The sequence below is a fragment of the Oncorhynchus gorbuscha genome, linkage group LG10 (assembly GCF_021184085.1).
Source record: "Oncorhynchus gorbuscha isolate QuinsamMale2020 ecotype Even-year linkage group LG10, OgorEven_v1.0, whole genome shotgun sequence".
Classification (NCBI taxonomy): Eukaryota; Metazoa; Chordata; class Actinopteri; order Salmoniformes; family Salmonidae; genus Oncorhynchus; species Oncorhynchus gorbuscha.
Window position 1 is genome coordinate 37,942,064 of NC_060182.1, and position 26,980 is coordinate 37,969,043.

Below are 26,980 nucleotides of genomic sequence, written 5' to 3' on the forward strand. Positions count from 1 at the left end.
GGTGTGCTGTAATTTAATTGTCGGTTTATTTTAAACTTGTTTTGTTCATGATCATTTTGGTCGTGAACTATTCTTTCTGTCATATGAAGCAACTGAATCCAGTAACCTAAATAAAAACACTGTCAAAGAAAGCTTTGTTTAAGCTGTATAACAGCTTAATGTGAAAGCAAGTAGTTAGCATGTGTCAGTTATTTGGACTACTGCCCCGCCAAGCAAACAAGCAATGCTTCCAATGGTTTCACATATCCTACGTTCACATCCTGTTGTATCCTAACCCATTAGTCATGAGTTTACCACACTCTGCAGTTTCTAATGGGCTCTTTGAGGTTTCCAGCAATGTCATCAAAATCTGTCTGATAAAGCAAAGCTTATCATCATGTTCTCATTTGAACATTTCCAGACAGAATTCATGAGCATCAGAGATGCTCTGACAGTGTTATTGCTGTAGTTGTGTGTTTGGCATTCAAATAGATCCCTTTTTTAAATTATTAGTAAGAGATAGCCCCACCCCTTTAAGAACAGGGCTAAACTCTTATCTATATATACTTAGTTTAGCAGTTTGCAAAGTCAATCTCCAATTTGCTCCCAGCAGTAGCTGGAGTACTACAGAGAGACTGTAGTAAACTTACCAAAGGAGTTGGCATAAAGGTAAGACATAGCCTCAAATACTATTAGCTTTGTTTCGATTGTCATTGGTTCCTTGTTGCTTCTCTATGGCCATTTAATGTGAACATACAGTATGCTATTCTTCTTATGTTGTATCTATTAGCTTTTCTTCAAATGTTATTTCATTTATTCAAGATGAGTAGCCTATTTTATTGGTATACATCGTAACATTTGAATTAATCTCACGCTGTTGTTGGAAGCTATTTGGAAGCTACTGTGTAGTATTTTGATGCAAGAATGGAATATCTCATCACAGCATTAACCTTAGGAACAAATGCACAAACACTGACAAACAGTTTCTTCTGAAGGGTTTCGTCTGTGATCAAGATGGGCAATGAGCATTCCAAAAACAAAGGACATACCAAAGACAAGGTATTGATGAGAAAAGCCTAACTTTACAACATGCTTGTCTTACTTCGAATGTTGGAATACAGGGACAAGAAGGCTAGAATAGGCATCTGGCATTTTGGGCAAATACCAGATGAGCTGGTCCATTATTTGCCTAGTGGGCCTGTCTAACTTAAGTTTCATTTTAGCAAAATGATGATGCTCATGCTAATAATGGGCCAGTGTGGGGGTTTGGAGGAAAAAGTGGGTTGGTGTTGGGACCTCAAGGGGAAGAAATTAACAGTGTTTTAACAATGGCAGGTTTCTGGTCCCAGTCCACCCCTGGAAGAGTTTACTGTCTAATGTTAGCCGTTTAAAGATACAGATAGTAATTTAGTAGGGATATCACAAGTACACATACATCTTAAACTATATAATTGATGGTCCGTACAAAATTGAGTAATGATGAAAGTGATGTGCTGAAAATAATGAAAACAATGATGGCAAGAGAAACTGATGTCAACAATCCTTCTTCTTCTAGTCCGAGCAGGCTCTGGACAAGCACCCGGAAAGAGAAGTGAATAGCCATGCTGTAAGCATCTTGTACGATGGCCTGGAGAATAGTGGTAAGTGCCCAGTACACAAGGCCATTATTACATCCACTAATATATGGCTTTGAGTGGTTTGGTAGCCATTTATCCTGTTGTCACCTGATTGTTACCCCATGATCAATACCCTAAACTTTGGGCCCAACTGGTTGCAACACCTCGGTCTATAATGCTAGTTATTCATTTACAGCTCCAATGGGATGATATGACAGTGACAGTATGTCACTTGTAATCAATCTTGAATTGTTGGATTAGTCTGGATCAATTTACAAGTCTCTCTTAATTCTCTGTAAATACAGCAGTCTGTCAGTGCTACTGGGTGGTGTTCAATGTTAACTCTAGGCGTAGCCTTGAACATAGAGGATGAACAGATGTTTGATCTATCTATGTGTATATTGTCTCACTGGATCAACAGTTAGGTACAAGGATTTTCAGGCCAAGTCCATATGTATTTTCTCCAAACGCGATAATATTGATATTGGTCGTCAAGGGGTGGCAGGTAACCTCGAGGGTAGAGCGTTGGGCCAGTAACCCAAAGGTGCTAGTTCGAATATCGGAGCTGACAAGGTAAAAGATCTGTTGCTGTGCGCTTGAGCAAGGCACTTAAACCTAATTGCTCAGAGCGAGTTGGTATATGAAGCAACATACGTCCATTACACTTGTGTGTGACAGGACAAATATAAGCACCCCCAAAATATTATTTGATATCAGCAAGTGAGACACTAAAGCCACTGTTTCTAGAACAGGTTGTGTTTGTTTCAAACGACTAGTCTATATGTCTCTAGTAGCACATTCGTTTTACATACAGAGCAAGGGAAGGTTTTGCTTGCATTGCATTTAGGGTAATGACCTTAGCACTGCATTGATCAGTCATAAGGGTAGTATCAATAGAAAACACATTTGGTGAAGTTGCATGCTATTTACCACACATACTCCCATTTTCTTCAAAATTATATGTTGCCAGACATCCGATAGATCGATCATAGCCAGGTATGACCAACCTGATGCTTGTGTACAAACGATGAATCATAGCAAATAACTTTCTATTTCCTGTCACACCAAGTAACCTATGTCTTGCAGATACCAGTGAAGCAGCTGTGGAGCAGAACAGTCAGCCTTCCTCACGGCCTCCCGCTAAAGAGCCAGGTATAGTGGAGGCTAACGGCAGTGGTTGTGCGCCTGTGGTGGTGGAACAGGAGCCTGTCATTGAGAATGTTCCAGAACCGGAACCAAACCACCAAAAGAAGGAGCCCAAGGAGAGTTCAAAAGAAAGAATGAACGTATTTGACACCTTCTTCAAGAAGAAAGCTACACCTCAACTCAACCCTGATCCAGCCCCTGAAAAGGAGGAGCCCATAAAGGAGAAAACTGTGGAGGAGAGTAAGAGTTCCCCGGAAGTCTCTGTAACGGTGACCGATGGGATCCACGCTGTAAGTATCTAACCAGTAACCTTCAAATTGGGTTGGAATAAGTTTCATTTCAACTTTACTCAGTGTAGTGATCATTGATTAATGATCATCAACTCCTAACTTGAGATGTTCATATATCTATATCTAAATGATTTTGGTTATTCCAATGTAGTTAGCTACGGATATAGCCACTGTAAAGTGAGTTGTACTTTGAATTGGTAACATTAACTTACAATAATATTGCATCTGTTGTAAGAACATCAACACGTCATTCTTCACTTTCCAGTGTTTAACAAAACACATTACAAATCTAACAAAAATTCTTGTTGATTCAAAGGAGGCAAGCGAAGTCTTGATGGCTGCACATTTCTTTCCAAAACAACTGGCAGTCAGATTCTCATTTCCGGAGGCAGAGTCTGAACTTTCATCACAGCTGGATTTTCTTACGGCAGACAGCATTCAAATCACCCCTGAAAGCTCTGAAGAGCAGCCAGTAACCACTGAAGAGCAGCCTACAGAGGAAAGTGTCAGCCCACCTGAAGAGGAAACAACAGAACCGGTCTTTGGTGAAGAACCCACAGAGGATACAACTGTGGAGAAGAGCCCCGTACCCAAAGAAGAGCTGGGAGAAATTGCATATGTTCTTGAAAATGAAGCTGCTATATACTCAGCAATCGCTGCAGAACTAGAAGAGCTGGGAGAAATTGCAGATGCTCTTGAAAATGAAGCTGCTGTAGACTCGGCAATCGCTGCAGAACTAGAAGAGCTGGAAGAAATTTCAGATGTTCTTGAAAATGAAGCTGCTATATACTCAGCAATCGCTGAAGAACTAGAAGAGCTGGAAGAAATTGCAGATGTTCTTGAAGATGTAGCTTCTATAGAGTCAGAAGAACTTGAATCTAGCCCCAGTGCTAAAGAGACGACTGAGAAAAACAAGAAGAACGATGAAGGGAAAGAAACAAGCGTCTCATCATCGAGGTTGCTCGGCCAGATGCAATCCGCATGTATGAAAATCATTAAAGAATCAGTATATAGCACTGTTCGTGTCTGTACTGAGATGTCTGCAGAGGGCTGCGGCACTATTAACATTACAATTCAGGTCAGTCTGAGGCAGAGAGGGGATTTGAAATGCGAGGATGAGACTTCCGCTGAAACAGCATTGGATATGGTGTAATTTACAGCTGAGGAGCAGGATCCTCTTCAAAGAATCTAGATTCTGTGAATAAATTATTTGACACTGTGAATACCTACAAAAGGAGACTGATTGCAGTACTAGTATTATAATTGTTTTACTAATCTGACATGGTTATATGATTGTATGGTTTATTATACTGAACAAAAATATAAACTCAACATGTAAAGTGTTGGTCCCATGTTTCATGAGCTGAAATAAAAGATCCCAGAAATGTTCCAAACGCTCAAAAAGCTTATTTCTCTCAGATTTTGTGCACACATTTGTTTAGAGAATTTGGCAGTACTCGCAACCGCAGACCACCTGTACGGCATTGTGTGGGCGAGTGGTTTGCTGATGTCAACATTGTGAACAGAGTGCCCCATGGCGGCGTTGGGGCTATGGTATGTTTTGTTTACATCCCTGTAAGTGAGCATTTCTCCTATGCCAAGATAATCCATCCACCAGACAGGTGTTGCATATCAAGAAGCTGATTAAACATCATGATCATTACACAGATGCATGTTGTGCTGGGGACAATAAAAGGCCACTCTAAAATGTGCAGATTTGTCACACAACACAATGCCACAGATGTCTCATGTTTTGAGGGAGCGAGCAATTGTCATTCTGACTGCAGGAATGTCCACCAGAGCTGTTGCCAGAGAATTGAATGTTCATTTCTCCACCGTAAGCATTCTCCAACGTTGTTTTTGAGAATTTGACAGTACATCCAACCGGCTTCTCAACCGCAGACCATGTGTAACCACGCCAGCCCAGGACCTCCACATCTGGCTTCTTCACCTGCAGGTTTGCACAACAAAAGTATTGCTGCACAAACTGTCTGCACAGAAACCGTCTCGGGGAAGCTCATCTGCGTGCTTGTCGTTCTCCCCCGGGTCTCGTCGTCCTCCTCAGGGTCTTGACCTGACTGCAGTTCGACGTTGTAACCAACTTCAGTGGGAAAATACTCACCTTCGACGGCCACTGGCACGCTGGAGAAGTGTGCACTTCACCGATGAATCTTGGTTTCAACTGTACAGGGCAAATGGCAGACAGGGTGTATGGCATCATGTGGGTGAGTGGTTTGCTCTTGTCAACGTTTTGAACAGAATTTCCCATGGTGGCGGTGGGGTTATGGTGTGAGCAGGCATAAACTACGGACAACGAACACAATTGTATTTCATTGATGGAAATTTCTATGCACAAAGACACCGTGATGAAATCCTGGGGGCCATTGTCGTGCCATTCATCTGCCACCATCACCTCATGTTCCAGCATGATAATGCGCAAGGAGCTGTAGTCAATTCCTGAAATCTGCAAATCTTCCAGTTCTTCTATGGTCTGCATACTCACCAGACATGTAACCCATTGAGCATGCTTGGGATGATCTGGATCAACAACATTCCACAGACCACAATCAATAGCCAGATAAACTTCATGCGAAGGAGATGTGTGAGGCAAATGATGCCCACACCAGATACTGACTGGTTTCCAATCCATACGCATACCTTTTTTTAAAGGTATCTGTGACCAACAGATGCATATCCGTATTCCTAGTCATGAAGTCCATAGATTAGGGCCTAGTTCATTTATTTCAATTGACTGATTCCCTTATATGAACTGTAACAGCAAAATATTTGAAATTGTTGCATGTTGGGCTTTATATTTTTGTTGTGTTCAGTATATTTTATCTTACCTATGATCTTTGCAATTAAAATGTTTAAAAGTCTCATTCAAAGTCTAGTTTATTTTTCAATTAATCGTGTTAATGTTTTACTTGTACACAGTAAATTGTTCAATGTTACCTGGTGTAGATTTTTCAGTGTAACATTTATAGTGTTCATTCAGGTGTTATTAAATTAACTCTGTAAGTTTTAAATTAACACTCATTGGTGTAAATTAACCCCAGTGTTGGTGTTAATAACCAGTATTCAGCTAAAACCATGCCCATCATTATCATATTTCCCAGCATGCTCTATTGCATGTTGATTTGTTAAATTGCTATCTATCATATCTTATTCTACTCAAATTTAAATAACATACATTTTTCCCTGTACATGAACCCCTTACATGAATCCTGAGCCGACAAGGTGAAAAATCAGTCGATGTGTCCTTGAGCAAGGCACTTAATCCTAATTGCACCTGTAAATCGCTCTGGATAAGAGTGTCTGCTAAATGAATAAAACATACATGTCAAATAAAAATATATCTCCACTCTTGCTGGAGTGCAATAGGAATTACAAATCACTTTGCAAGCCATCATAATGTGAATTGCAGGCCTGAAAATCTTGAGTTCAAGGCCACTGTACTAGGGTCAAACTAGGCCCTCAAAATAAGGCCTTATTAAATACTTGTTGTATCGTGTTAAAGAATTACATTTTAATGCTAACATATTCAATCAGGATCTCACTTGGTGAAGGCCACAGGACTGAAAATGGATTATTACAACAACCATGCCTGTCACTAAAAAATACAGTCATGTGTGGTAGCTCTATAATTCACTTGAAAAGCAATGCACTCTGGGAAATATGCAAGTCAGGCTTTACACTAAGCATTGTGTTAATTTAACACTGACAAGTGTAGACCCATATATAAACTGGACCAGTGTTACATCTAACACTGCAGAGCTTGCTGTGTATCTGCCCGATGTACATAAACATTCTCTCTGCTTCCGCACGGCTAGCGGTACTGGAGAATCAAGTCCGACACCAAAAGTCTCCTGAACAGCTTCTATCCCCAAGCCATAAGACTGATAAAAAGCAAATGGCTACATGGACTATCTGCATTAACCCTTCTATTTTATAGATTTTTTTCTCTATTCTCTAGTCTCTATGCAAACTCTACACACACACACACACACACACACACACACACACACACACACACACACACACACACACACACACACACACACACACACACACACACACACACACACACACACACACACACACACACACACACACACACACACACACACACACACACACACACACACACACACACACACACACACACACACACACACACACACACACACACACACACACCAAGCACTGACTACACACACACACTCACATGCCATCATCATATGCGCTGCTGCTACACTGTTTAGCCTAAATCCTGATGCGTAGTCACCTTAATCCTATACACATCTAACCGTACCACTCCAGTATCCCTGCACATTGTAAAAATGGTATTGGCATTGACCCAGGAACTGACCCTGTATATAGCTTACCCACTTTCTTGTGTTGTTATTTCTATTTCTCATGTGTTTTTTTGTTCTACTTGACTTTTTGTATTTCTTTTTTATAGTACTACCGCATTGTCGGGAAAGAGCAAGCAAGTAAGGCATTTCACTGTGCTAGTGCACGTGAAACTTAAATTCAAATTCCACTCAATTATTCTCATTGAATATTTTCCTAATGTATACATCTGTCTTGGGAGTTTATGTTAAAGAGGGTGGGATATGTTGACATATTAGATAGAGTCAACTCATGTTCCTGTTGAGTAGATAGTCTTGTTCAATGACTGGAGTGAAGCCCGGATGATGAAGGAGCATTGCTTCATTTAAACTAAGTCATATTACTACTAATATTACATATTCAATGAAATGTATATATTGTTGGATAAGAATGGAGGGTTTTCTTAGAATACCACAAAACAAGATATTTGAGTTCGCTGTCATTTCTCAGAGAAAAGAGAGAGACAGAAGTCTCCAACATTGCTGAATATCAATGAGTGTGTGTGGGGGGGGGTGTGGGGGGACAGGCTATAATAAAAGGGTGATTGTTGATCGTGCCCCAAGTAGGCAGAGGCATGGTTGGAATTGTGCTCCGATCTCAATGCTGCATCGAACAGACTCATTGCTTGCACATCAGCTCCAGTGCTCCAACACATTCACATTTCTGAGGGATAATTATTTGTGGTTGTCTATAGGAGCCACTTGATGAGGTAAAGGAGGACACAGAGACTTCAGTGAAGCCTCCCAAACCTAGTCCAGAGGCAGAGGAGGTCAAAGGCCCCGGAATTGGCGAGGAAAGCAGTCACCTCGAGGAAAACCAAGAGGGTGAGAGTCAAACAGAAGATAATCCAGTTATGAACTTCTTTAAAACACTAGTAAGTCCATTTTTTTCAATTTATTTTGATTTGTGTTGTTTAAAGAATTGAAGAGTTGTTTTAATGGTAACGTCCATAAGTGAATAGATATGCACAACATATGTGATTGCCTAATGGTTGTTTTTATAATACATTTAAAAGGAGTTTGTGTAAATGAGTGACCTTGCCTCATAAATCTGTAACCTTTGCCAAAATATTTCAAGCCTTTGTAAAAAAAAAATCCATTGTGAAACCACGACGAACACTAATTGAAGAACCATAATTTATTTTGTATTGAAAAGGAAGATTCGTATAATGCTATCAGAATTCCAAATATGTTTTTTGAATGGCAAAACGTTTGGCCTGTAATGCTTGATTATGCTCCGAATCAACTAAATGAGAACGCAGGCTCCATCAGTGATGCCATTGTGTTTTAGACTGCAGAGTGGCTGTCAGTGATCTCGCTCATTGTGTGTGAGAAATATGTGTAGCGTCAGCCTAAGGGCAATGAGGGTGTCTCTAAGAAAGAGAGACCACATCTTGAAGGAATGATTACACAGGCAGCTATTGTCGTTTCTCTTCATCATGCCTTCTTTTGGAATTAAGCCTCCATATAGAGTGAACATAGCCCCAGCGCCATGCTAATCAAATCCTTTGAACATGCGGGAATGTGGTGGTCTTTTGTTCAGCCAATCGTGTGAGCTCACAAGGGAGGCCTGTGCCATTGGAAGTTGAAATGCATGAAGATAGAGCGAGGGAAGGCCTACGCCATCTCCAGAGCACAATGGCTGTCACAATGAGAGAGCATGTACTGTATGTGCTTTGCCAAGGGCTTCTTTGTGTGCCATCAGTTGGACAACCGTAGACGTCAATGGCTATATGACTAACTTAAAGAGATTTAGGAAACTAGTCATTTCACTGTACCCTGTGACAGTAACTCTCTTATCCAAATAAACATTGCTGTTATCTTCTGTATGCATTGCATTTCATTTGAAAGAAAGAAATTAAACATCAACATACACTTAAGTGCTAGATCTTTTCGTAGGAAACAACGGGTAGCTCACAATTTTGACTGACTTCCAAGATTGTACGCAGACACTCGTGACTCAATATATATATATATATATGTCTGTGTTTTACCAAGGTGACTTCTACCAAAAAAAACAAGCAAGGAACTGCCATCCCTGATGTTACGAAAGACCAAGTAAGCATGGATTTTTATTTGAAACATAATACATTATGCAAAAGCACTGAATCACATTCAATACAGATACAATTATGCACAGAGATCCTACAGTATAGTCTGCTGTATTCTATACTGAACAAAAAAATATTTAAAGGCAACATGCAACAATTGATTTAGATTTTACTGAACTACAGTTCATATGAAGAAATCAGTCAATTGAAATGAATAAATTAGGCCCTTATCTATGGATTTCACATTATTTGGAATACAGAAATGCATCTGTTGGTCACAGATACCTTAAAATGGGCCTCACAACAGGCCTTTTGTGGATGTTTAAAGTGGATTTGTGTTGTTTAAAAAATGGAAGAGTTGTTTAAATAGTAAGGTCCATAAGTGAATAGATATGCACAAAATATGTGATTGCCTAATGGTTGTTTTATAGTACATTTAAAATTAGTATATTATTATTATTATTATTATATATTACATTGCTTCATAAATCTGTAACCTTTGCCAAATTATTTCAAGACTTTGTAAAAATTAATTGTGAAACCACTACGAACACTCTTGAAGAACCATAATTTATTTGGTAATGAAAAGGAAGATTCATAATGCTGTCATAATTAAAAATATGCCTCTGAATAGCAAAACATTTGGCCTGTAATGCTTGATTATGCTCATAATCAACGAAATAAAATCAAAGTATATTTTAGACGTGATAGTGCTGTCAGAGATCTCGCTCATAAAGAGTTAACATAGCCCCAGCACTTTGTTATTCTCCTTTTTGTGCATTCAAATTGCCATCGATATGCAATTGTATTATGCCTGCCCATACCATAGCCCCAACTCCACCATGGGGCACTCAGTTCACAATGTTGACATCAGCAAACCGCTCGCCCACACGACGCCATACAGGTGGGTCTGCGGTTGTGAATCCGATTGCACGTACTGCCAAATTCTCTAAATCAACGTTGGAGGTGGCTTATGGTAGAGAAATTAACATAAAATGATCTGTCAACAGCTCTGGTGGAAATTCCTGCAGTAGTATGCCAATTGCATCTGTGCCGTTGTGTTGTGTGACATTTTTTAGATTGAGCTATTATTGTCCCCAGTACAAGATGCACCTGTGTAATGATCATGCTGTTTAATCTGTTTCTTGATTTGCCGCAACTATCAGGTGGATGGATTAGCTTGGCAAAGGAGAAATGCTCACTAACAGAGATGCCAACAAATTTTTGTGCAAAAAATCTCAGATAAATAAGCTTTTTGTGTGTATGGAGCATTTCTAGGGTCTTTAATTTCATCTAATGAAACATGGGACCAACACTTTACATGTTGCGTTTATATTTTTGTTCTGTGTATATTTAATGCTATACAATTATTTCCCTTTGGTAAAGTCATCTAAAATAATAAGGGCCGCTTTTCTTGCCTTACTTTACCTTCAGCAGAAAGAGAACATCTTTCTCATTGCTTACACCAACAAAGGTGAAAAAATAACAAGTGAAACACATCTCACTCTTACCTCTTATCATTTTCATCCCTTTGGTAACATGAGGCCTCGCTCATCATGGCCGTCGTTAACATCTACACTTGCAGCTACAGTTGCAACATATTAACCTACAGTGAGAGGCTTTTGGATGACTGTGATTGTAACTGTTATTGAATGCCGCAGACAAAAAGCATAAATTCATCATATTGAACACCAAAAATGTCAAATACAAGGCTGAGTTAAACAGACCAATGATTCTTGAGACTTATTAAACAAGTATTTAGTCGTGTCAGCAGTCTGCCATGACTGGCATCCATCTTCTGTTGAAGGCCACAGCTGAGAATAGCTGTGCAGGCCAAGGGGCGTCTTACCCAGCTGTGGAGCCTGTTGCAAATAACCTTGGTTAAACCAGAACTAAAACCTTGCTTAATTTGTTCAGGAGTTCGATTGTTTACGTAGTCTGTCCACGACAGATTAGTTGCAAAAGATGCCTCTTCAGGTCCTCTAATCGACCTGTTTAGACAGAAGGTACATGATCTCTTAGCAGAAACAGAATGGTGATTATTCTCCTTATTACCAGCACTAACTATTGTTTGTTGTTGTCACAAAACAGTCACAGAAAGAGGCCCAACCAACAGCAACAACTACAGTGAGTACTGAATGAATGCATAAATAAATCAATTCATAAATCATGTTTTGTGACCTCGGTGATCAACTGTTCCTATTTTGCTTCCTTTTCCATTGTGCCTCTTGCTCGAATAGGCTGCACAAGTAGTGGATGCTCCAGCAGCAGCCAAAGGAGGGATGTCATTCCCACCACCCCCACCTCCAGCCCCAGCACCACCTAAGATGGAGGTTAAAGCAGAAATAGTAGCCCAACCTGTGACAAACGCACCAAAAAAAGAACCAAAGGATGCTGCCAAAGAACCAGAGGCCACCAAGTCGAAATCTGACAGTCCGTTCAGCAGACTTTTCAGCAGAAAGGTAAGCCAATAGAGGCACTGTAAGGCACTTAAAAGGTTATTTGGCAAATTGATCTTTCTGTAAAAGAGAATAATATAATGTATGAATGTCTGTGTCAGATTGTAACAGTTTGATCTGAATTTGAGGCATTGCTAGGCCTCAAGTCTAAAATCAAGGTTAAATCAACAAGTGGAGCCAGTGCACCTGCCAAGCCTCCTGCAGTGGTAAATGACAATACAACATTCAGCCATTTTGAAACTAACAGAGTTAAGCTCACTGTGACATCCATCATTTCATATAACTGTATTAAAATCATTGCATCTTGTGGGTACACTATCTACTAGCTATATCATACAGACTGCTGCCTTTTCTCTTGTGCAGAGCATCAGTACAGAGACCAAACAGAGCAGTCCCTCAGAGCATTCGTGTAAATGTAGACCTATCTTCATACTTCAAGTGACATATTGTAACATTTCATGGAGTTTCATTGCTGATGTTTTTCTCCATGTGGAGTAAACACACCTACGATAGCACCGCAATCAGCTAGACTGAGGCATGGCTTGTGGAGAATGGGCTTAGGTCTGCATTCATTCATCATCCGTGAACATTAACAGTATCCCACAACATCAGAAATCCAACCAGATCTAATTCAGTCATTTGAGCCCAAAGTAACAACGTATATAACAGCAGACCGAATATGGATTTCAGAAACTGAATTTGACTCTGCTTTCCAATCCCGACTATGTGTGTGCGAATGTGTATTGTGTATTTATTTGTGTGGTGAACTGTGCTTTTACAAACCTACCTGTGCCTTGCCATGTTGCCCATTCAGTATAAAGCCTAGATAGTGTGTTATACGGCACATGTTCAGATCAACATCATTCTGCCCTCCACAGACAGTGGAAGCAGTGGAGCCACAGCCAGTTGTTGCTGTACAGGTAGAAGTGCTCTCTTGGCATACTCCATCCACCCGGTGTCGTCTTTTTCTCTTTCGGTCGGGTTGCATGGTCGAATTTGATATTCACACTATCAGTTATAATTGGTTTCATCAATAGGGTGCCCCTCATGGGCAAAGTACATCACATCTCTTTTACAGTACCAGTTTTGGTTCCAGAGTATAGCTTTTCACCCCCCTCGTGTCTTTCTTCTTTCTTCTCTGTTTGGTGGGTTCTTTTCTGGTTCTTCCAGGTGGCTGATTAGGCTTTTTTGTGCCTTTATACACACCTTATTCCTGAGAAGGGCTCATAACTACATTTTTCTCTTTTGCTGTTTCGATATAGGAGATAGACGCCTCAAAGACGGCTACTCTGGAGGCCTCTGCCAAACCAGAACCACCACCGGCACCTGCACCGAAAGAGGGGAAGAAACCGGCTGTAGCCAAAGCCTCCTTTTCTTTTTTCAAGCCCAAGGTAAGGCAGATATTTGACTTACATCCCACTTTGGTTCTCAACGGGAACTACACATGCTAGTTATTTTGGAAAGACAGGAAAATGTGCAAATGTGATAAACAATAACGGAATGGTGTGAATTTGAGGACCTGCTAAACCAAATGGCTTCAAAAGTCCAGACGGCTTCAACAAGTGGAGTCCGACTCCTCAAGAAACCTTTCAAAGGGGTAAATGACCATTCCTGACAGCCAGTGTGAAATTAACAAGAGTGATCTCACTGAGTTCAGCTTATGCTGGTACTACCATATTGAAATACCCTGCGCAAATAATGTACATTATCTGGTAGATCAATTAATATCTGTTGAATACACATGATCCAAAAACAGCTGGTTAGACTTTTTACATTTCTAATTTCTATAAATTAGATATTTACCAACCAGAACAATGCTCCCATTAATCTAGTCGTTATTTCATTGTGTCAATTGTGCTCTTGTATTGTGCTAGTTAATGTATTAATGAGTGGGCTCAGCTTTACCTGGTGAGAGAAAGGAGGCAACGTCATGATACAGCTTTTGATCGAGGAATGGCTTTACGATTAACATTACATGATACAAATTACACTCAGAAATGTATCTTTTGATTATTTGTCGTAATTTAATCAGGCTTCTGAGCCCAAAAAGGAAGCCCCAGCACCAGCTGCAGATGCAATAGCTGGCCCAAGTGTGTCCAAGGAAGAACCAAAGGCCCCAGAGATCCCTGCTGTGGACAGCAAGCCAGCATCAGGACCCACCGAGGGTGGGGACAATTCCCCCATCCTCCCTAAGAGGCTGGAGAAGAGGAACTCCATCCACTTGTTCTTCAAAAACCTGGTGGGCTGAATTGGCAATTCCGCTCTTAATCAAATGTGCCACCACTAGATGGCCTCAGCAATTTATTATGACTGTGAGCCATTCTTTACAATGAAATGTTGAGAGATATTGCTTATGGAGAAGTCATGTGAGAAAAATAAAATGTAGATTCTCATATAACGTTCTACATTGATAAGTGAAAAAAAAACTTTCCTTTCCTTGCAGGGGAAACGCCAGTCAGATGCAGGAGTACAAACAGAACCAGAGAAGACCAAATAAAAAGGAAACATGCCCCCAGAATAATCTGGAAATCAACTTTTGATTTGTTAGATACATCATTTTTGATCATCTGATCGCACTATTGAAGGGATGGTGGTAAGAGCAAGTTCGTTGAGGGACAGAGGCTGTAACTGGTCTGGTCTAGTCTTTGTGGAGTATTTCAGAGAGTTGTTCTTTGTCAAGGAGGTAAAATATATGTTTGGTTGAAAGGCTTGATAGGTAGAAAGAGGTGTGGTTAGTGAGTTGTACTGGGAGAAACATCCATTTTCTGTTGCCTGTGCTGTTAAACTTAACCTCTCTCTCTATAAATTATGCAGCATTTACCCTTGCTTTGACAGATCAATGCACCTAATGATGTAATGCGATATGTAACGTTTTGCTTCATTTTTTCCCCACATGGTGTAAAAATAGAACTAGTCTGAAAGAACTTGTGAAGTGCATTCGACGGTTTCAGATAAGTTCATAGGATGGTTTGTAGAATAGATGCATAAAGCTCAGCTTGAGATAAAGCAGTACTAATGGAATATATTGGAGGAGCGGGGGAAATGTTGATTATGTTTTGATTAATGATTAACACGTGCACGTTACAATGTCCTTTTTTAACTTGGCAGGAACTGTACATGGATGCAACCATATAATTGATGATAAATATCAAATATATGATATATAATATGTATAATATATAGATATACCATCACAATCGTTAGGTTTGTTGGGCTGCACATATCACCTGGTAGTCTATAGAGGTAATACTGCATAGTCATGAATCAAAGCTGATTTACATTTTCCTAAGGGTTTTCCTAAAAATGGTGGTTAGTTTTCATGTGATTGAACTGTTTAACATACTGTATGTGTGCCTGTATGAAAACTGTTATAATTTTGGGGATCATGTCTGTTTATTTCTGCATCGATTTACTATATATAGAATCTGCAAATAGATTATTTCCTGTGCCAACCCTTCACAAATATATGGTACCATAACATTACATGTGCTATTAAAGGACTTTTTCTGTAACTGTTTAAAGAGAATACATGTGTACAGTATTTCTTTCCTTGTTTTTTCTGTGTCAATTTAGGCCAAACATTGATCAGGGGGGAAATAAGAATCAAAGTATTTAGGGTCCATTTAAATGATTGCTCATGTTATCATCAGACAGGATTACCAAGTGTTGCAATAACTGAAAAATACATGACCCAACAAGTTTATCTCGCATGACTGAAGAAAGAAGCCAAGCTGTCTGCCTTACACCATGTTTGAAAGCCACACCTCATTGAATACATACAACTTGGAAAGACTGAACGGCACCCTTGCTAATCACCCAAGCAACTGCCTTGATTGCTGTGTCGTTGGTCAGGTATTATATGAGAGCCTGAGAGATTGTGTAGGAAAGGTCCTCACAGGCAAATGATATTAGCAGCTGATCTGAAGGACTGTAAGCCTGCCTGTGATAGAGAAGTGACTCTCTAATCTTTTTAAAGTGCCCCATCATGGAGTCCTCTGTCTGTGGAGGAATGCCTTTTAGATAGCTGTGTCTGAGATCATCCACCATTAAGTGATGAGTCGCCGTCCCTGAAGGCACAACTCACACCGCTCCTTTGTTATCTGAAGCACTGTTCTTGCATTGCCCCCTGTAATAGCTGTGATCGCTTCAAATTGTGCATCAAATAAATTGCCAGGAAGTGGAAGGGAAAAGAGAGGGGGGGGGGGGATAGATGTGAGGGAGGCTACGGGTATGGTAGTCCCGCACTAGACATTTTTTTTGTTCCCATTGTCTGTCCTTTTCCCTGCTGATCATTTCAATTTTACGAGGCAATATCCAATTTTTTGCCCTGGCAGTAACAATATCATACTAATATATGTCTGAGAGAACGGAGTTAATTCCTATTATTTCCAGAAGAGAAGTGGTAAAAGGTAGCACATGATGGACCAGGAGAAATACAGAAGCTGTTTTCTAAATGTGCTTTGACTCACTTTTATTTTTTTATTTTTTTTATTTCACCTTTATTTAACCAGGTAGGCTAGTTGAGAACAAGTTCTCATTTGCAACTGCGACCTGGCCAAGATAAAGCATAGCAGTGTGAACAGACAACACAGAGTTACACATGGAATAAACAATTAACAAGTCAATAACACAGTAGAAAAAAATGGGCAGTCTATATACAATGTGTGCAAAAGGCATGAGGAGGTAGGCGAATAATACAGTTTTGCAGATTAACACTGGAGTGATAAATGATCAGATGGTCATGTACAGGTAGAGATATTGGTGTGCAAAAGAGTAGAAAAATAAATAAATAAAAACAGTATAAAAAACAGTATGGGAATGAGGTAGGTGAAAATGGGTGGGCTATTTTCCTATAGACTATGTACAGCTGCAGCGATCGGTTAGCTGCTCGGATAGCTGATGTTTGAAGTTGGTGAGGGAGATAAAAGTCTCCAACTTCAGCGATTTTTGCAATTCGTTCCAGTCACAGGCAGCAGAGTACTGGAACGAAAGGCGGCCAAATGATGTGTTGGCTTTAGGGATGATCAGTGAGATACACCTGCTGGAGCGCGTGCTACGGATGGGTGTTGCCATCGTGACCAGTGAACTGAGATAAGGCGGAGCTTTACCTAGCATGGACTTGTAGATGACCTGGAGCCAGTGGGTCTGGCGACGAATATGTAGTGAGGGCCAGCCGACTAGAGCATACAAGTCGCAGTGGTGGGTGGTATAAGGTGCTTTAGTGACAAAACGGATGATACTGTGATAGACTGCATCCAGTTTGCTGAGTAGAGTGTTGGAAGCCATTTTGTAGATGACATCGCCGAAGTTGAGGATCGGTAGGATAGTCAGTTTTACTAGGGTAAGCTTGGCAGCGTGAGTGAAGGAGGCTTTGTTGCGGAATAGAAAGCCGACTCTTGATTTGATTTTCGATTGGAGATGTTTGATGTGGGTCTGGAAGGAGAGTTTGCAGTCTAGCCAGACACCTAGGTACTTATAGATGTCCACATATTCAAGGTCGGAACCATCCAGGGTGGTGATGCTAGTCGGACATGCGGGTGCAGGCAGCGATCGGTTGAAAAGCATGCATTTGGTTTTACTCGCGTTTAAGAGCAGTTGGAGGCCACGGAAGGAGTGCTGTATGGCATTGAAGCTCGTTTGGAGGTTAGATAGCACAGTGTCCAATGATGGGCCGAAAGTATATAGAATGATGTCGTCTGCATAGAGGTGGATCAGGGAATCGCCCGCAGCAAGAGCAACATCATTGATATACACAGAGAAAAGAGTCGGCCCGAGAATTGAACCCTGTGGCACCCCCATAGAGACTGCCAGAGGACCGGACAGCATGCCCTCCGATTTGACACACTGAACTCTGTCTGCAAAGTAATTGGTGAACCAGGCAAGGCAGTCATCCGAAAAACCGAGGCTGTTGAGTCTGCCGATAAGAATATGGTGATTGACAGAGTCGAAAGCCTTGGCGAGGTCAATGAAGACGGCTGCACAGTACTGTCTTTTATCGATGGCGACTCACGACTTCAAACGACACAGACGGCTGTGTGGGAGTGGGCAAATTTTTGATAATGCATCAAACGGATGCATCGGAACTTACCGTGACTCCACCTTTGCGGCAGTGCACACTGTACACACTCTTGAATGTGCATAATGTCAGATATGGAACAGTTTTGCTCACTCATACTCATTTATTAGTGTACTCTTTGAAAACATGATGTTATGTAGAACCTAAAAGGCGTATTCCGCTGTCCCCGTAGGAGAACCATTCAACAAACATTTGGGGTTCCAGATCAAATCAAATCAAGTTGTATTGGTCACATACACATATGAAGCAGATTTTATTGCAGGTGTAGCGAAATGCTTGTGTTCCTAGCTCCAACGGTGCAATTGTAACTAACAGGGCAGTAGTATCTAAAACAATTCACACGAATCTAAAAGTAAAAGAATGGAAATAAGAAATATATAAATATTAGATTGAGCAATGTCGAAAGTGGCATTGACTAAAATACAGTAGAATGGAATACAGTATATACATATGAGATGAGTAAAGCAGTTTGTAAACCATTTTTAAACATTATTAAAGTGACTAGTGTTCCATTATTAAAGTGGCCAAGTCTATGTATATAGGGAGGCAAATCAAATCAGATTTGATTTGTCACATGCGCCAAATACAACAGGTTACAGTGAAATGCTTACTTACAAGCCCTTAACCAACAATGCAGTTTTAAGAAAATACCTATAAAAAACTAAGAGATATGAATAACAAATAAAGAAAGAACAGGAGTAAATAACAATAGCGGGGCTATACATGGGGATATACATGGGGATATACATGGGGATATACATGGGGATATACATGGGGATACACATGGGGATATACATGGGGATATACATGGGGATATACATGGGGATACACATGGGGATACACATGGGGATATACATGGGGATATACATGGGGATATACATGGGGATATACATGGGGATATACATGGGGATACACATGGGGATACACATGGGGATACACATGGGGATATACATGGGGATATACATGGAGATATACATGGAGATATACATTGGGATATACATGGGGATATACATGGGGATATACATGGGGATACACATGGGGATACACATGGGGATATACATGGGGATATACATGGGGATAGACATGGGGATATACAGGGGGTACCGGTACAGAGTCAATGTCAATGTGTGGGGGCACCGGTGTCGAGGTAATTGAGGTAACATGTACATGTAGGTAGAAGTGACTATGCATGGATAATAACAGAGAGTAGCAGCACTGTTCTGGGGGGCAATGCAAATTGTCTGGGTAGCCATTTGATTAGCTGTTCATGAGCCTTATGTCTTGGGGGTAGAAGTCCTCCTTTTCCTGTAGTCCACAATCATCTCCTTGTCTTGATCACATTGAGGGAGAGGTTGTTGTCCTTGCACCACACGGTCAGGTCTCTGACCTCCTCTATAGGCTGTCTCATCGTTGTCGGTGATCAGGCCTACCACTGTTGCGTCATCAGCAAACTTAATGATGTGTGTTGGAGTCATGCCTGGCTGTTCAGTCATGAGTGACCAATGAGTGCATAAGGGGGCTGAGCACCCACCCCTGACGGGTCCACGTGTTGAGGATCAGCGTGGTGGATGTATTGTTGCCTACCCTTACCACCAGGGGGGCGGCCCGTCAGGAAGTCCAGGATCCAGTTGCAGAGGGAGGTGTTTAGTCCCAGGGTCCTTAGCTTACTGATGTGCTTTGAGGGTACTATGGTGTTGAACGCTGAGCTGTAGTCAATGAATAGCATTCTCACATAGGTGTTCTTTTGTCCAGGTGTGAAAGGGCAGAGTGGAGTGCAATAGAGATTGCATCATCTGTGGATCTGTTGGTGAGGGTATGCAAATTGGAGTGGGTCTAGGTTTTCTGGGATAATTGTGTTAATATGAGCCATTACCAGCCTTTCAAAGCATTTCATGGCTACAGATGTGAGTGCTACAGGTCGATAGTCATTTAGGCAGGTTACTTTAGTGTTCTTGGGCACAGGAACTATGGTGATCTGCTTGAAACATGTTGGTATGACAGACTCAGACAGGGAGAGGTTGAAAATGTCAGTGAGAACACTTGCCAGTTGGTCAGCGCATGCTCGGAGTACACGTCCTGTTAAAAGTTGACCTGTTTAAAAGTCTTACTCACATTGGCTGCGGAGAGCGTGATTACACAGTTGTCCAGAACTGCTGGTGCTCTCATGCATGTTTCAGTGTTACTTGCCTTGAAGCGAGCATCGAAGTTATTTAGCTCGTCTGGTAGGCTCGTGTCACCTGTGCTTCCCTTTGTAGTCTGTAATAGTTTTCAAGCCCTACCACATCAAATCAAATATATTTATAAAGCCCTTCTTACATCAGCTAATATCTCAAAGTGCTATACAGAAACCCAGCTTAAAATCCCAAACAGCAAACTGCCTGATTGATCGTATGTCGGAGGGCATAACAGGATTTCTTATAAACTTCCGGGTTAGAATCCCGCTCCTTGAAAGTGGCAGCTTTACCCTTTAGCTCAGTGCGAATGTTGCCTGTAATCCATGGCATCTGGTTGGGGTATGTACGTACAGTCACTGTGGGGACGACGTCCTCGATGCACTTATTGATAAAGCCAGTGACTGATGTGGTGTACTCCTCAATGCTATCGGAAGAATCCCGGTACATATTCCAGTCTGTGCTAGCAAAGCAGTCCTGTAGTTCAGCCTCTGCATCATCTGACAACTTTTTTGTAAACCGAGTCACTAGTGCTACCTGCTTTCATTTTTGAATGTAAGCAGGAATCAGGAGGGTAGAATTATGGTCAGATTTGCCAAATGGAGGGCGGGGGAGAGCTTTGAACACGTCTCTGAGTGTGGCATAAAGGTGGTCTAGAATTGTTTCTTCTTCTGGTTGCACATTTAACATGCTGATAGAAATGAGGTAAAACTGATTTAAGTGTCCCTGCATTAAAGTCCCCAGCCACTAGGAGTGCTGCCTTACGGCAGTATAAAGCTCTTGAGCGTGGTTTTAGTGCCAGCATCGGTCTGTGGTGGTATGTAGACAGCTACAGAAAATACAGATGAAAACTCTCTAGGTAGATAGTGTGGTCTACAGCATGTCATGAGATACTCTACCTCAGGCAAGCAAAACCTTGAGACTTCCTTAGATATTGTGCACCAGCTGTTGTTCACATATATCCATGTTCCCCCGCCCCGTGTCTTACCAGAGGCTGCTGTTCCGTCCTGCCGATGGAGTATATAACCCGCCAGCTGTATGTTCTTAATGCCGTCGTTCAGTCATGACTCGGAGAAGCATAAGATATTACAGTTTCTAATGTCCCATTGGTAGGATATACGTGCTTTCAGCTTGTCCCAGCCTCTAAGGTGCAAGGTAAAGCAATATGTAAACATTATTTAAACATTATTAAAGTGACTAGGTTTCCATTATTAAAGTGGCCAATGATTCCAAGTCTATGTATATAGGGTTCCGTAACCGGGTAGAAGCCAGCTAGTGATGGCTATTTAACAGTTTGATGGCCTTAGAAGCTATTTTTTCATTCTCTTGGTCCCAGCGTTAATGCATCTGTACTGACCTCGCCTTCTGGATGATAGCGGGGTGAAAAGGGAGTGGCTTGGGTGGTTGTTGTCCTTGATGATCTTTTTGGCCTTCCTGTGACATATGGTGCTGCAGGTGTCCTGGAGGGCAGGTAGTTTGCCCCCGGTGATCCGTTGGGCAGACTGCACCACCCTCTGGTGAGCGTGCGGGCGGTGCAGTTGCCATACCAGTCAGTGATACAGCCCGACAGGATGCTGTCAATTGTGCATATGTAAAAGTTTGTAAGGGTTTTAGAGGCCAAGACAAATTTATTCAGCCTCCTGAGGTTGAAGAGTTGCTGTTGCGCCTTCTTCAACACACTATCTGTGTGGGTTTAACCCTTTTGAGTTCAATGTAAAAACCCTTTCCAGAGAGGCTTCTACATGGAACCTGAAAGAGTTCTACCAGGAACCAAAAAGAGTTCTACATGGAACCAAAAATGGTTCTCCTATGGGGATAGCCAAAGAGCCCTTTTGTCAGAGAGTGTAGTAAATCATTATTCCACTATACTGTACAGGTAGAATGCTCTTACACTCAATCATTGTTGAAGTGCTTCTACAGTAAGCAGGAAGGCTGATGTTGATAAACACCTAACTATTAAAAAGTGTAGAATAGGAAGATTGAAGCAAAATCATTCCTGTAAATATTCCTCAGAGGAGTTGATCTACGAACATGCTGCTTCAGTTCATCACAGGACAATAAGTGTGAGTGTGTGAATGAATGCAGCACACAGCCCAGAAGACCCAAGGGGGGTAGGAGGGCCAAGTCAAGGGAGCAGTGGGCTGCCTGGGAGGCCTATGGGAACTGGGGAGGCCTACTGTCAACACTAATGTGTGTCATGGCTGTGCAGCGCTGCTCTGCAGCAGCATTTCTACAGGGAGGCATGGGGGATCACATTACAAGGACCAAGGAAGACACAACTTATTCCCAGGCCTCCTAATAGAAGGTTAATAGCAATATCGATTGATAATATACTGTATTGTCAAGAGTTTATATCAGCAGGCCATTGCATGCCTGTATGTACATGCACACACATATGACTGACTGTAAGTCACTTTGGATAAGTGCGCTAAATGGCATATATTATTTATTATAATGTGGATGTATAGTTTTCAGACTTAGATGCACAGAGTTGCTCTATATAGTTTTTTTATTTTATTGTTTACTTAACTAGTTAATCAGTTACGAACAAATTCTTATTTTACAATGACTGCCTACCCAAACCAAACCCAGATGACGCTAGGCCAATTGTGCATCACCCTATGGGACTCCCAATCACGGCCGGTTGTGGTACAGCCCGGGATCAAACCAGGGTCTGTAGTGTTGCCTCTAGCACTGAGATGCAGTGTCTTAGACCGCTGCGCCACTCGGGAGCCCTAGTATGGCACTGGAGGGTGTGGTATTGTCACAGTCTTTTGAGTTGAGTCACTGATCTTCCTGGTTTGAGAGAACTGGGAGGACATGGCTAACAACATTGTTTAGATTGCTGTTGACCTTATGTGTGATAATTTCCCCAATATTTAATAGTGTAAATCTATGGGATGCATCCTCTTTGACATATACCATATGGCATTTTTTCTGTCTTTGAAGATCTAAAGTGATCAATTCAAGGTCTGTATTTCCATGAAGATAACATGCATAGCATTCATAATGTGTTTGGGTGTTTACAGCAATCCAGGAAATATTCATTGTATTTCCGAACAGCCAATCCATTAATACATTAAAATTTCTGCCACAAGAGGGCAGTCAACACAATAAAACTATTCTCTAACGAGCAGAATACTATTTTTTATTCAAACTTTATTTAACTAGGCAAGTCAGTTAAGAATAAATCCTTATTTACAATGACAGCCTACCACAGCCAAACCCTAACCCGGAAGATGCTGGGCCAATTGCACGTCAGCCTATGGGACTCCCAATCACAGCCAGTTGTGATACAGCCTGGAATTGAACCAGGGTCAGTAGTGATGCCTCAAGCACTGAGATGCAGTGCCTCAGACCACTGCGCCACCCAGGAGCCCTAAAATACAACTAATATGACTCATCTTGACCAGTTTAGAATATCAAACTACAACTATCGTACCTTATGCTGTAAATATAATTATCCTTCTGATAGGCTTAAAATGTATGATGAAAACAGCTATAGAGAAATGATCATGACTGTCTGGGTAAGCAGAGGGATTATTTACAGTATTATCAGTGTCTTTCAGATGGAGCAACACTACAGATGTAGGATCTTCATTTGAGACAATTTGCTAAACAAGGACTATAATCCTGCAACAACAAGAAATGTGAATTATTATGTGAATTTTAATTAATGGAGTTTTTTTGTAGGGGTTGATCTATTTTCCCATGGGAAATTTACAAACTTCAGAAGCCTTTTTAAACCTCAAATACACTACAAGTTTTACACTTCCCGCATTGCAGTAAAGTTCTCCTGCAACAGGGTGATCAAATTAAGATCCGGCATCGGTATGATCATAAAGGAAGCTGATCCCTGAGCCTGGAAGGGAACAATGCAGTCAGCTGCTCCTGGCACATGCAGACAAAAACAATTCTACATGCATAGCCTGTTAGCGGGACCTCACCCATGCACCCATCCCTCCATCACATATAAGTGCTGTGAACTGAATACAAAATCATTCTTTGATTTGCTAATATGCTAAAAGTTTTTCTATACACACCCTTCTCACCAAGTCTACAATTCAATTAGTTTTGTTTTCTTATTTTGTCAAATAGAGGCTGATATTAGCTCCAAAATTGTACCAATGACTTGAAATATAACAATAAATGGAAAATTGAGGTTATCCTAGTCTATTCTATTCTAAATGTCTGTAGATAAAAACAATGTTTATAATTTCTTTAATTTTGCCAATAGGATGTTTTGCAACTCAAGCCAGAGGCAGACAGTGTGCTCTATTGTGTTCCCTAAATGATTGACTAAAGAGAGCAACTTTTTATGCTTGGTATATCTTTTCTGTTAGGATCATTGGACAATAAAACTCGTAAGCGCCAAGTTTTGCACCAGGACCAAACGCTATTTCATGTTGAGACCGTTAAATGATTCTCAGACATAACACTGCCTTTCCAGATTGCTAGGTTTTCACAAAGCCTTTGTGGCTAGGGAACAATGGGAATGAGCGGGAGGACACAGTGTGTGTCACGTGACGTGGTGCCTTTGATTAACATTCTAGACTTATTTGTATGACATGAACTCAGGATTCAACAAGGATATTAAAAAAAAGGCTAAAAAAGAGCAAGCAACTCCCTAATGTTGTTTTATACAACTAAAGTTTTTAAAAAAAGGTACAGTATTGACACTTCATTCAACAATAAGCAACCTGTTGGTGAAGGATAGAATAGAATTACCCTCCTTGGCCATATGTTCAGATCAAGACATTTGCATAGGTCAGATAGACAAAGCAATGATCACATGAAACAGTGATAAAAAAAGAAGAAAAACGTAATCTAAAATCTATTTGGCTGTTAAGACACAATATTCATGTGGAATGAAATGACTGCTCTGTGGATTTTTTTTCCTCAATAGGTTTTCATTCTGACATAGCTGTGTTACGTAGCCTAAATGAAAGTTTCTGACACAAGCCTGGTGGACTTTTGAGACATCAAAATGGTGTCACTCAGAGTACATATCCTGGGGACTTAACGGGCTCTGTAGACAACAGCTGGAGTTGGACATGTCCCAATTGGCTGTGGTTGTTCTCCACACTATCACCCAACGTGTGTTCTGTCTTCTTTCTGTGTTCATCATGCAGGCTGGGTGGAGATCCATGGCAATGTTCCAGCCAGTTGCTGGAGATGTTTTGGCAAATGCCTGCTGACAGCGGTCGATGTGGATTTGTTCACTGTTCTTCATCACCCTTGACAGCTGGGGATGGGTTTCTCTCCCAATGACTACTGCACTGTGATGTATTCCTTAAACCATTCAGAATAGGGAGAAAAAAAATCAAATGGTTTAGGAGGGTGTGATGAATGCTTTCTTCATTGAAAATGTTAATCTCAATGTCTATTTTGTGGACAGTATCATGCTAATGTAAAACATAGAGATCCTATAATTCATACAATTGTTTTATTATATATAATTATTTGATTTAATATGTGTTTCTAACCAGGGAAGCAAGTAAAAGGTCTAAATATCTTTGTTCATTAATCATCAAGTCAACCTTAATCACTCAAATGTTGTTTATCTATGATAGTAGAAGGAGGAGGGTTTGGGTGGGGTGGGGTTAACATCCAACATCCAAAGACAATATGATTGTTATTAGTTAGGTTTCCTGGCTTTCATGAGCCAAAATCCAAAAGGGCGAGTTTACCTATTCATGAGGTAAAGTAGGATTAGTACATCATTTATGTGGAAAAAAAGCAAATTGTGAATAGATTTTTTTGAAGTAGTCAATGGCATAATGATTGAGAGTAGAACCACAGTGAGATCTATGCTTACTGCCAGCTGTCAGAGGAGCTGGTGTGGGGGAGGGGAGAAGCTGTTGCTTTGACATGCAAGTACTCTGATGAAAAGAAGAGGAAAGGTGATCAGCTGTACTAAGAAATAATAAAGTATTGTCCTCAACTTTACACTCTCTTGGAGTAAATACATTCATCCACTTTTTATAGCTTGAATGGATATTCATTTCATTTTCCATTCGGTAGATCCCGTAGGTGTATTTATTGGTTGTACTGTAGTAGGCTGTGGCATGTTATGGATGATAAACTGGTTTGTTTGGATCCTGGATGCTGGCTGATTGGTTGAAAGCAGACAATATACCACTAGTATGATGAAGAAATACTTGTTTACTGTTATATTTATGTTGGTAACCAGTTTATAATAGCAATAAGGCACCTCGGGGGTCTGTGGTATATGGCCAATATACCACGGATAAGGGCTGTATCCAGGCACTCCACATTGCATCATGTCTACGAACAGCCTGTAGCTGTGGTATTTTGGCCATTTACTACTATTTTGGCCATTTACCACTCTGGCCTTATTGCTTAATTATAAACCACTTATTCCTTTGAGCTAAACATTCAAACATTCAAAATAATGTCACAAGGGCTATCATTCAATGCTTGAAAAGCACAATGACCTGCTCCTGCATAGTACATAATCCCACACGTAGCTGAGTTTTAGCTCCCCCCCCCTCCCCAAATGGTGCTCTGTTCTGTTGCAATGGAAGTGGAGTGTAAAAGGTAGTCAACATGGCGTTGAAATTTTTGCTTAGCACAAAGAGTTGCTAAAACATTGCTAATTTATTTAGGCATAGTTGCTAACTAACTGAGGCGGTCTCAAATGGAAATGATGTAGGATAAAATCAAATGTGTACTAGCCCATACATCTGTCTTATACAGAATAGAGTCACACTAGCCAATTAATTATCTTATCTAGGCCTATCCTCTCTCAGACCAAATCAATAGCTGACTAATCAT

At 40.9% G+C, this 26,980-nt stretch overlaps 1 protein-coding gene across 6 annotated transcripts; it reads left to right on the plus strand.

The window, feature by feature from the left end:
• The first annotated feature begins 534 nt into the window (after nt 1-534).
• LOC124046017 (wiskott-Aldrich syndrome protein homolog 1-like) lies at nt 535-15,461 on the plus strand. Of its 6 annotated transcripts, none has more exons than XM_046365933.1 (13): nt 561-648; nt 975-1,038; nt 1,535-1,619; nt 2,682-3,031; nt 8,121-8,300; nt 9,424-9,483; nt 11,568-11,603; nt 11,717-11,938; nt 12,814-12,855; nt 13,198-13,326; nt 13,452-13,532; nt 13,968-14,174; nt 14,379-15,461. In XM_046365933.1, exons 2-13 carry the CDS (start codon nt 994-996, stop codon nt 14,430-14,432), a joined length of 1,491 nt encoding a protein of 496 aa, XP_046221889.1. In that variant the 5' UTR covers nt 561-648; nt 975-993; the 3' UTR covers nt 14,433-15,461. The 6 variants fall into 6 exon arrangements, with proteins under 6 accessions (XP_046221894.1, XP_046221889.1, XP_046221888.1 ...); XM_046365932.1 differs by lacking the exon at nt 12,814-12,855 and adding an exon at nt 12,064-12,141 and having other exon boundaries at nt 562-648; XM_046365937.1 differs by lacking the exon at nt 13,452-13,532 and having other exon boundaries at nt 562-648.
• Nucleotides 15,462-26,980: the final 11,519 nt, after the last annotated feature.